We start from the raw sequence: 11,881 nt of genomic DNA on the forward strand, positions 1-11,881 counted from the left end.
CCCGCGCTATTTTTAGGACCTGCTGCCGCAAGCCGCAACCCGCCCACGTGTTTGGGTCGCAACGTCTGGGTACCTAGTGTACCGGTAGTGTTTGTCGGCGACGATGCTATGTACTGTAATGCTAGATCAGGAATGCGCCACACCTAACAATAACGGCCTCTCTTGCACCGTCAACGGATTCTGCGTAGCCGATGTGCTGCGCCGCTTCCTTTGTCATCGCACCGTTGGGTTGATTGTATACACAAAGTGAGAAGAGTGAGATAATTATGTCGAGGGAGAAATTGAACATGTCTTTGTCTCGCTTTCTTTGGCAAAACCGAAACTGGTGCTGTTCCTGCGGCAGATCATCTCCAGGATATACTAGACTCCAAGAACGATAAGCCATGTCGAAACGCAGTGTCTTCACTACTGTCACGCCGCTACCATCCGGCATCACGCGCCAGATCGTCCTCGACTTCCTCCATAACCATGAGGAGATGATCGACCTGAACCCGCTGGTCAAGGAGCGTCATCCGATCCCAACGCCGCCTCATGCAGCGGCGGACGAGCAAGATTGCCAATGGTACTCGCTGACGGACAAGATATCCTACCTGCCTGGAGGGCTCGTAACAGGCGATGTCACGTATACCTGCGCATTCCACGATCTGCCGACTGGCCTGCAAACACACTGCTATGCGCCAGCCGGCCTGAGTAAGTCCAAGCGCGCAAAATAGGAGGAATGCATACAATGCATACAATGCATACCCATCCAGTGCGCTGCTTCAGCTGACCTGTCTCATCTTGTCAAAACAGCCATCCGCGACAAATGGACCGTCGGCGGTTCCCTCCCGAATGAGCCTCCCCAGCCTACCGAGCTTGGCCTCAGGGCGCCACCAACAGGGCTCTACCTGCGTGAAGACGTCGACATGCGGTGCAATGTCATCATGGCGAGCTTTGTCAAGAAGACACTCAAAAGGTCGCACGCTGCGTTGGTGGAGCAGCTAACCATCAAGGCCGAAATCGCCAGTTCTAGCAGCAGCCGGGGCAACGGCAGCTCTTCCAAGTTGGTGCCTCTGTCGACCATCAGGAGCAGCTCGAGTCGGCCTAGCAGCGTCATTGACCATGATCACTACCTGCCTGCATCCGCCCCAAGCAGCCACGCAAGCTCTGCCGCATCCTCCCCTTCGTGCTACAGTGTCCAGAGCAGCGCATTGTGGTCACCATCGGCCACAACCAGCCTCGGCACGAGTCCCGCCTTGTCGTCCAAGAGCCCGCCTACAACGTCCAACGGTTTCCAGCGCCAGTATCAGCCCGTAATGGCACCATCAGCGTCGCCAGGCAAACCTTTCTTTGCGCAGCCTACGACGGATGTCAACGAGTCGACTGAAGAGCCAGATACACCCTTCTTCCGCCAACATCAGCCCGACTGGCCAATGAAGACGTCAGCTGGTCCTCATGAGCGGCCGCCGAGTCACATCCAGCCATACTATCCTCCTAACTACGACTTTACTGAACAAGGGTATCCAACTTCTCGAGGGGCGCCAAGTCGTGTTTACGATCGAGGCGGCTTAGAAAATGATGCTCTCTGGAAGGCCCTAGGCGGCGGACGATTCTCTGTGTATGATAGAGACAAGCAGAGTGGCAATGGCAATGGCAATGCCAACGCCACTGCCACGGCAAGCACCCGAAATCCGAGTAATAACCGGAACCGTAGCGAGAGCCATCCGGATTATCCGCAGTTGAACCCGTACGACGATGAGAACAACACCAGGTTCGCTCCGCGTCTGGCTGGGGGGATGGAGCGCGCCATGATGCCGCTGCCGCTACGCATACATGGTGCTCCGCGGGCGGAACTGGGCTCCAGGTTGAACGCGCCTTTCATTGCTGAGATGGAATGAGGGAAGTTGGCGTTTTTAAAGGCTCAGCCAGGGGCTGCTGCATTATTGGGATTGCATAGTTGGAGCGTCACGGTCAAAATCGCATTGATGATCATACCCTTAGTTACTGAGGAAGAGAAATGATATTTTCTAGCAGCTACGGTCCTGTCTTCCCTAACGTTACTATCTATTGCCAGAGAACTGTTGAGCATATCAGACATTGTGAAACCTCCCAGGCCTATCATCTCTGTCCAGAAGCCTTCCCTTTCTCATGGCTACATCCCAAGAGGAAAAAACTAGGTGAAGCTAGCAATATACGTACGCTATTCGACATTTCCAACCAACAAGCCAATGTCCACGCCCCAAATCATCCCGGCTTGGGCAGTCCTTTCAAATCAGGAGCATCAGCGAAGGACGATTAGATTGTTGCAACAGCCCGGAGTTTAGGTCAATGGGCCGGGTCCGGAGATTGAATGGGAAGGGTGTTGCACTGGGCTGGTACATGGTTTATGCCATCTCCTAACTGTTGGATCGTTCGGAAACGCAAGGCGCGTGTGCACCCTAGCTGAGGTACATAAACATATACTACTCCGTACATAGGTATGTAACAACGAAAACAAATACCAAGAAAGGGCGGTGATTGCTATAACAATACGTGAGTTCTCAAGCTATGCCGTATACGGTAGCAGGGAACGCCGGCCCATGGTGATACCGCAAGGCATCGCCTTTCTCCTGTTGCAAAGGCACGAGTTGTTGGCACAAGCACACCTGACCTAGCTGGATATACTATTTTATTTTTTTTCCCATTCGCTAGCTCCCTTCAAGGGGTCATGAGCTAGCACTAAACCGCGCCTTATTTTGAACCCTCTCCTCATTAACGCTTCCTTTCCCCCGACACTATGCTTGCATCCGACGCCACACCCCATGCTTCTCAAGAAACGGGTGCCAACCAACTTCTCGGGAAAACCGCCCATGGACAACCCCGTTTCACCTCCCCAGCGCGATTGCTTCGTGCTACATGGAACGCCTCTCGGGTATCCCGACCTCCGTCAACCACATGATAGAGAGTGAAGGAAAAAGATGACGTGTATATGCCGATGACCAACTCTTCCGTCTATGTCACCACCCTTTGAAGAACGCCATGTATTGAGTCTCGACATGTCAAAGGAAATAGTGATTACAAAATAGCAAGAGCAACCACCGAGGGTTATAAAGCAGTGAGACAGCCTTACAAAGCGTCGTCCTTATGCACAAAGCAAAATCCTGCTGGCCGGCCCAGCCAGATTATGAGGGGGCGAGCATGCCGAAACCACGCTAATGATAGCGCTTAGAAGAAGTCATTTCGGACTATGGGTCCCTGGTCCCGCGTCCTGCTAGGACCGAGACGATCGCAGCCGCATCAACGAGGGCCTTCTGGACAGTCAGCTGCGGTTGGATCTGCTCTGGCTTCGCTCAGGAACACGCCCTTGAGATGGGTTGGTCGAGACGGCATCAAAGTCGTAATTTTTAAGCGTCTGCTCGTATTTCGGGCTCCGGAGGAACTTTGGAACAGAATCCTATCTGCACGTTAGCCCTTGTTCTCGCATGGCTCTGCAGGGGGGAGAGACTTACGCTGGCCATCAGCTTGAAGACAGCGTTTTGAGCATCCTCAAACAAAGACGTGACTTCATGTAGCGTGTCGATCATGGCAACATCTTGCCCAACTGCTTTGGTCATCCGAGTCGCCAGGTTGTTTCGCAACTGGTGGTCAATGTTGAGCTCGCAAGGGGAACCAGGAGCCAGGAAAGCGTTGTAAATGCCATATGCTTGCGCCATAATTTCCTTGATCCCGTCCAAGGACGATGCATTGCTGGGGTTCTTCTGCGCGGACCGGATGGCCTGCCTGCACTGCCGGACAAAGTCGTCGACGTCGAGATAAAAGGATAGGTTCTCTTCGCAATGAGTCTCACGCAGATTCTCGCGGAAGAGTAAACGCAGAGCCGGGTCATTCAGTATTTTGTCCAGCCGTTGCGTGTTGGAATCTCGGGCAATTCCGGCGGACCGCGATCCAGGTACGCCCTCGCTCTCTGATGCCCGCCCTCTAGCTACGGCGCCGTTAATGATATCCCGACCTTTTGCTGAGACCTGGTAAATGGCGTGCTTTGTGGGCTGGAAAAGATTGTGGGCCGGATACTGGGCCATATGGGCCCGGTCTTGTTGTACAGCTTCCATGAGTTCGTATTCGACGAAGAGTGAAGCAATCTCAATTGTCTCTCTCCTGTCAACGGTAGTGCAGCAGTCCATCAGCCAATCAGTCGCCGCCTTGCCTGTGAACGTGTCCTTGACCGTCTTGCCGCCCACTTTGCGCTCGGCCGCCATTTTGACCCCTGTGAGACCATCCTTGTAGTCGCTCAAAGAATCTGAGTCGGCCGAGTTGACGCTGGACTTGACGTTGGGACCATTGGCGCCGATAAATCTCCGGAAGATGACTTCAATTGTGCCCCGGTCGGTTAGCAGCTTGTCTGTCTGCCCATCCCGTTCCAATGACACCAGCTGCGGCATACAAGTGCCAACGAGCTCGGCCACCTGTCTTTGTTGGATGCCGTTTCGTGAGCAGAACCGGTCCAGAATTGCAATCCCCTTCGGGGTCAGTTGCCAGACTGAGCCTTTCATGGTATACACTTGTTGGTATCGTCCGTCTGCAGACTCAATAAACCTCGCCTCAAGGAACCGCTGGCATATCGATCTAGCCATGTCCTTGGCCATTGAAAAAGTGGTGGTGGTCGTCGTTGTCACGATCCTGGATGGGTCTTTTGGATCAGGCATGCGATTCGACTGAGAAAATTTGAGCGAGCCCAAGTTGTTGATGGCATCTTCGGACAGAAACGTGTGTTCGACCTTGGTTAATCGTACACGGTGTGCTGAGAGTGGCAGGAGGCTGACTATCAGAGTAGAGAAGAGGTCTTTGAAATCCTGGGTTCTCCGGTTAGCGTTGCTGGACGGCTCGAGTGCAGTGCGAGCCCCGGCATGTACAAACCCTGGTAAACGGACGGTCATCGTCCGTCATGCGTAACAGCCGCGACGATGTTTGGTGCATCTTGTTGTCGAGGCGAGAAACGTGGGTCGGCTGCGGGTGCGAGGGATCCGTCTCAGTGTACGGCTGCGAAGGCGGTGTCCCCGGCACCAGAGTCGGGCTTGGCTGGCGGCCGTCTACGGGTGATGGCAAAGCAGGCGTCGCGTAATTGGAATGTGGCCTGGCGCCGCGAGAAGACCGATCCGGGCTGGCTCGACCGCTCGTAAGAGACTGCTCGGGGCCGGTCGAGATGCGACTGAGCGACCGGCGAGGCCGGACCTTGGGCTCACCGATGCCCGCAATAGTCCTGTCAAAAAAAGCGAGTAAACCGCCCGACCTCTGCGAGCTGATGGATGGCTGGCTCGAATGATGCGGCCGATTGGTGCTGTTGCTGTTGCTGTTGGAGCCTGTCGGAGCAGCAGTAGCAGCGTAGGGCTCGGGCCGAAGAGCAGCCAAGGAAGAGGGTTTCGTGGATGAGCTGTCGGGCGCAGGCTTGAGACTCTCGCGGACTATGTGCGGCGAATTGGTTATTGTTTCTGGTGAGGGAGACGAATGGGACGACTTTGACGTCGCGGCCATCTAACACCAAAACGTAGACAGCCAGCGAAATACTATTGTCAAGTGTATGTGTGCGCGTGCGGCGCTGGGACTGGGGGCAAGCTCCGGTTCAAATAGTAGTCTAGGTACAATACATTAGAAGTGGGAAAGGCCTGCTGGGCTGCGGCGGACCCAGAGTGTACGGAGATACCAGAGGAACTGAGGAAGACAATGGTGCAGCAGCTAAGCAGGCAGGGATCCAGAGAGTCAGGGGACGGCGTGGTGTATGACAGTATGAGAGCCAGGAAAACCCTGGGAAGGTCGCACGATGCGAGGTTTTGGTGTGAGATGTATTGTATGTACCTCCGTACACGCCAAGGTACAGCTACTCGTACAGGTACCTCAGCGGATTCTCGGCAACTGGAAAAGGCGATGGGTGGTGGACTGGTGGTACATCGTGCAGTTATTGTGGGACTGCCCACCCGCTGCCGCCCACCGCCGCCGCCCGCCGCCCGCCGTCTGGCGCCTGGCGACTTGTTCGTTCGCTACGGAGGTAGCGTCCAGCACCTTGGTGGGTCAGCGCCAGGATTAAGGTATCCGCTCGGCTGGCCGCAGACAAAGAAGAGAAATGGACTTGGTGAAGTGTACAAGATGGAATACAGCTAAGTGCTGTCTAGAAGCTGCTGATTTTTATGCCTTGGCCTTGGGATGTTTCAGTAGCCGTACCGTGGGTACGGACTACAGTACACGTGTAAGCCTAATAGTTTCAAAAGAAACGGTGGTGGTGGTTCCCCTCATTCACCATCATCTGCAGACCGCAACGTGCTCGGGAACCCCTCCACATGGCATGGCGCCAGGAGTGAGGTAGCTCCACCCAATTACATACCGTACGTACAACAACCGGCGGCTGTTCCTCTGTCATGTTGGTTTGTTTGTGTGTCATATCATACTTGCAAGGTAGGTGCCTATGTACGCCCTTCCTGATTCTGAGGGAGCGTCGATTTTTCTCTTTTGCATACGGAGTATTCCATATTCGGAATCCTCAGGATAGTTGAAGAAACGGGATTTTCAGTTTCCAACCAGGAGGACGAGCACACCGTTTCAGAGCCTCGGAATGAAGCCATGGGTGGGACCTGGAATGATGGTCGGTTTTAGTAGCGGGCTCTATGCAGAGGTCTAGTGTAGGTGCCGCTCCACTGCTATCACAACCACCTGTCCGGCTCATCACGGTGTGAACACTTGCGTGCAAGCCTCCTCGAGTGCCGGGCAAAACAACAGACTGCACTGGTTGTACTACAGTACTGGGCGCACTGCCAAGCGCAGAAATAATATGGTGCTGCAGCATGAAAAGAAAACTGGCAAACAATCTGCAATCGTGCCATGCAGACAGCTACCGCTCCCAAGGAGAGAGCGGGACTGTTTCCAAAGTCATACTTCGTATGTAGGTATGTATTGTATGTATGTAAGTGTACAGTACCTGCAAAGCAATTGACGGATAGGCTCGCTTGGTGGAGGAACCAGAACAATGAACCTGGAATGAGGAACCTGGGAAAAGGGCGGTCAGCCAACGTTAACGTTGGTGTTGAAGCAGCTTTGGCCGTGAGGTCGGGTGGAGCGACGGCAAGCTGGAGAACGGCGGTCAATTGGCTCCACGTTGGCGGGCAGCCAATTCCATTCCATCGCCCAGCCACATCTGCATGGAGGACACGGAACTTGTGGTGTCTTCACAGCAGCGGGCATCAGTCTCAGCGGGCTGAGCGGGGGAGGGTGGAAGATCTACGCATGGCTTTCAGGGATCTCTCCCACGAGGCCTAGCCTGTTTAGGATGAAGCCCCTGCAGCCCATGTGCTGCCACGCTCCGCCTGCACAGTGTTAGCCTGTAAGACCGCTGTGCCTAACGCTGTGGAACAAGCAGTGGGTCTTCGCTTGACATCTCTTCAAATTTAAAATCCTCTCGTAATGGCTCCTTGATGAGTTTTACAGGCTCCACAGAATGGCTCATGCTAGGTGCCACTTTTCCTCTTTTTTTCCCTTCCTTTCGGTGGACCCTTGGTCCGCGCACTGCGCTCAGCTAGCTCGACACAGGTAGCACATGAGGAGATCTTGAGAAGTACGGAGGTTGGGGCCAAAAGTAATTGACACATTCTTCCTGCCAAGACCGCCAAGCCCTCAATACAGTAAGGCACGCACAGCCCCGGCAGCCACCCACTGTAAGCCACTGTAATCAGCCCACTAACAGGCCAATCACAGGACCAATTATAGGACCAATTACAGGGCCACCTCCAGCGTCCACTTGCACTGTGACCTGATTCCCGGCATGGAAAATACAGTGCGTTTCTCTTCCTCTAGACTTTCACACGTTAATAGGCTTGGCATCAGCCCCAGGTGTCAATTACTTTTGGCCCCAACCTCCGTACACGAGTTAAAATATATCAATTAAGTCGGAGTTTGCAATATTGTCCGACCAGTATGGTCTATCAGCCACCATTTATAAGGCTCTGTCGGTACCTGCAGGTGTCTATAGTCCGATCATCGGAGCTTGTCATGGTATGTTTTCGCAGAGATGGCCCACCCTGGAGCCATCCGACGAGTTGTGGGGTATCATGAAGATGCAACAGTAAAAGGGCTTCAAGCGGGGTTATATCTTGTCGGCAATGGTTAACATACCTTTTCCACTCGGCTACCGGAGATCAAGATTGCCGAACAGCGAGATCACAAAATGCTATCCCCCCTCGATCAGTTTGCATGCGTACGAATAGCGTAGTTTCCAATTCCTGAGCCATACCATCCACTGATTTGCTGCTTGCGGTCGAAGAGGATAACCTGTAGTGTGAGCTGATCATGACATTCCTATCCGTCTCGGTCTTTGGAGAGCTTTGTGGAAATAAGATTTTCGCAACTTCGCATAAATATGCTCGAGCCAAGAGCCTGACCTAGGTCTCTTGCTCAAGTACTTAGGTCATGGAACTGGACTCCATTAGGATCCCGGCTTTCGACGTACAACATATGTACTTGCCTGATAACCTGGAAGGTGTCTGCTCTGCTGTCCTCGTGAGCGAAGATCAGGGCAGTTGCTCCACTGACTCCATTAACTTGGTCTTTATCTTGTTTCCAGGTTGTTTAGCGTCCTCATGCTTATCGCTATCCCCTCCCTTCATCTCGCCTTTCCCCTGACCTTCAAAGTTTTATCAATCGACATTCATGGAACGGCCAGTAAATCTCTCTAAGGTTTCTGAAAGTAGTTGAACTGTGCCGGAGACTTATTATACACTACAGTATAGCCGCAACATACTTGCATGTAACTAATGTGCTCATTACCGATCGGTGGGCACTTGGATTGGTTGACTGCACACCTTGAGAAACCGACAGCGCCTTGCGACAAGCACAAAACAGATTTCCATAACAAAGTCGCGCCGCTCTCACAGCCTTTCGCTCTTACCACAAACTACATACATATCACTGCTTCCAAGCAGGGAACCCTGCTTTTGTCCTCATACCGCCATTTGTAGTTCGGAGATGGCGGGCTGGCGAGACTGCGGGGCTATGAGGGGAACAACGGCCGATGATCCCTGCCCAATATCATCGAAACACGGATTTTATACAAGTGTGGCCTCTAGTTTGAACTGTCTCGAGACTGTGAACAGTGAACAGTGACTGGCCCGTCCGGTCTCCATGGCATGGCGTGCTACCAATTCTAAAGGCGAGCCTCGTCATGGCAAACCAATAAAGGAGTGTCTGCAGGAAGTCGTTGGATGTACTCCGTAGGCCAGAGCCAATTCGTTTACTGCCTCAGATTTTAACAAGGTTGTCGGTGGTTGCTTGAGGAATTGAGCTCAAGTTTGTTGAAAGATACACCTTGTTCTCAGGTATCCCTAGATCAGCGGGCCGGTATTCGGGTTGCCCGGAGAATGGTTACGCGCGCACCTATCGTCTAGAACATATGAAGTACGACATGTTCGATTGGGTATGTTTCAGCAGTCCCAGGTATAAACACGGCCTGAGTTGATGAATTCCAGACTGGAGGAGAAAGATTGATGATTGACGAACTGAGATGTTGCCCAAATACCTTACTGCTACCGCTAGGTATAGGATCCTTACATGCCGGAATTGTGTAGCACAAGTACCGGTACTTAACATCTCGGCGGGACTTCGCCACGTGAGCCCGCTCGCATCCTTCCGAAAAGGAAAAAGCTTGGTCGGGTGGAGCTCCACGTGGGAAAGCAGCCAACATGTTACAGATTGAGCCCCAGAACGTCTAGGGGGTTGTGGGTGGTGCGCACAAATTGCCTGGTCACTGCAAGACTCTGGTTTCGGTTCACAGCCTTGATTGGCTCGCCATTCGGCAAACATGAGAGCACGTGTAGGGGGATTCAACTGTAAAGTACGCTAATAAAAGTTATACCACCCATTAGTGTGCTGTTTTATGATAGATGAGAGACCAGGCCGTTTCCGATGCGTCCTCTATTCAGCGTCAGAGGATTGCCCTCTGAGAGAACCGGCGGTGATTACTGGTACAGCGAATAGTGTATTTCAATACCACATGTACGTAGTGTACGGCCGAGATCCACGCCAGCGGACCACCAAAGGTACAATGTTTTGTCTACCTTATGTATGCAACGTAGAGACACGAGCAAATTCGACGCTTTTGGCCGTGGTCCCATGGATCGAAAACGGAAACCACATGGCATTAGACAAGTCCTGGAGCTACCTTGCCGCATGGCGACGGAATTGAGCTTTCGGCCGAACAACCAAGTCAAGTTCCGTAAGCTGACGAATGCGGGATCGCCTGCATGGGCTGCAGGGGGGCTTGTATGGAAAAAGAAATATGTAAGCAGAGGATCAAAGGGATACGTCCCGTAAGGCCTCGGAGATTTTGTGAAATGACAGAACTGTTTATCATTTGGAAGAAGGTATTGAATTCGAAGATACCTACGGATACGGATAGTATTGATGCCTTCATTGCCTTGGGGCCCTACACTAAGGCTCCAGCTGAGTAGTGAGTGTACTGCACTTGAGTAGGTATGTACTGTACTGTACAGTACTGTACGGAGTACTGTACTAACAGTCCAAGATTTGCGTAGGGAACTGGCACTGCAGCCAACGGGACTCGGAGCTTCTTGACAGCAGTCCCTGATACGCACTCTTGAAGCGACGGCACAATAGAGCACCTCAAAGGAGTAAAACGATGCGGACAAGTGAATAATGAACCGTCCTTATTAGTCAAGACTGTCTATGCCAGCGAATCGGCATTTTGGTTATTGGTGACAAGGCGACCACTACACGATGGACCGTAAGAGGCAGGCTCGAAGACGGCGGAAGCTGGAGACCCTGGGGCTTCTAGAAGCCTTGGCGCGCGAATTCAGTCTGGACACTTCAGCCCCGGCTTGAAAAGCGACGGGATCGTCCTATGTTGATATAACGGAGTACACTATTATCGTGCATCACGCCATTTGAGATTCTCTGGAACAGGAGATGCTGGCCACCAGTATTGGACTTCCCTACTCCGGCTGGGTATAATATTGTATTCGCCTTTAGGTACCTTCGTAACTACCTAACCAGGTCGTCTCGTCCATTACACGAAGGAAAGACAGAACATCTGAGGTGGAACAAGATGAGATCTTTCCTGTTACAATCCTCAGGGAATACGACGTAAGTGTGAAGAATGTTCAATGTGATTAGGCAATACGCTTGCGATGGTGCTAATTTGGGGGCGGGAACAGGGTGCAGTGGAACACTCTCATCAGAGGCCCGCAATAGCTCACATAGAGAAACCCCCAAAAAGAGGACGGCTACCTAGATAATCAACGCATGGCGTATAAGAGACCGAGACAAACCATTTTACCAGCATAGGTGGAGGTACATACAATAGCAGCCTGATCTGTGCTGTTCACCTCTCTTCTGGTAACGTTGAATCCAGCGATCGTCCGATAAAATGTACAGCGCACAGATGTCGAGACGTCGTCTTTCCTCTGGACCCCTAGGGATGCGGCCCATCTTCCCTTGGCGAGGGCGGCTAGCCCGGCCCAGCCCGAGTCATCGGGCTTGCCGTCGGTGGACACCGGCCCCAATTGTTCGGAAGACAACCTCCGCGAAACAAACACGGCTGTGATGCTGCGATACTGATACGTCATGTTTCGCGAGGGCCGGGCTGGAAGGTGAGAGGACGGCCGTTTTTGTTCAGCCATATCTCATTGTGGCGAGGTCGAGAATCTCGCATACCTAAGCATTTGGAATTGATGCATTTCGATGCTTTTAGGACGAACTTGGTACATACAAACATTACGCCAGCCTCGCGGACGGCCAGCAATGGAAGAGTGAAGAGGACCCTGAGCGTACTTTGTACCTCTACTACTTTGGCCTCCGATCGAGCCGGGACAACGGCCGCAGTTTGCGAGACGGGACGGTGAGCCGGAAATGCACCACTTAACGCCCGGCG

General features: G+C 52.8%; 3 protein-coding genes across 3 annotated transcripts; 1 reads left to right on the forward strand and 2 right to left on the reverse strand.

Annotated features, from left to right (window-relative positions):
- Nucleotides 1–6: 6 nt before the first annotated feature.
- Nucleotides 7–1,022, forward strand: N656DRAFT_742587 (uncharacterized protein; the record flags this gene model as incomplete). Its single annotated transcript, XM_064812837.1, has 2 exons — nt 7–690; nt 793–1,022. Coding segments are annotated over exons 1-2 (537 nt in total), but the record flags the coding sequence as incomplete, so codon positions are not given.
- Nucleotides 1,023–3,277: 2,255 nt separating this feature from the next.
- On the reverse strand, nt 3,278–5,487 carry N656DRAFT_720870 (RGS-domain-containing protein; the record flags this gene model as incomplete). Its single annotated transcript, XM_064812470.1, has 3 exons — nt 3,278–3,412; nt 3,468–4,838; nt 4,873–5,487. 3 exons carry the CDS (start codon nt 5,485–5,487, stop codon nt 3,278–3,280), a joined length of 2,121 nt encoding a protein of 706 aa, XP_064664624.1.
- A 5,400-nt stretch (nt 5,488–10,887) lies between these two features.
- On the reverse strand, nt 10,888–11,592 carry N656DRAFT_785747 (uncharacterized protein; the record flags this gene model as incomplete). Its single annotated transcript, XM_064816450.1, has 2 exons — nt 11,310–11,592; nt 10,888–11,238 (listed from the first exon to the last, which is right to left on the reverse strand). Coding segments are annotated over exons 1-2 (509 nt in total), but the record flags the coding sequence as incomplete, so codon positions are not given.
- Nucleotides 11,593–11,881: the final 289 nt, after the last annotated feature.

The sequence above is a fragment of the Canariomyces notabilis genome, assembly GCF_033297395.1.
Source record: "Canariomyces notabilis strain CBS 508.74 unplaced genomic scaffold N656scaffold_54, whole genome shotgun sequence".
In the NCBI taxonomy this organism is placed as follows: domain Eukaryota; kingdom Fungi; phylum Ascomycota; class Sordariomycetes; order Sordariales; family Chaetomiaceae; genus Canariomyces; species Canariomyces notabilis.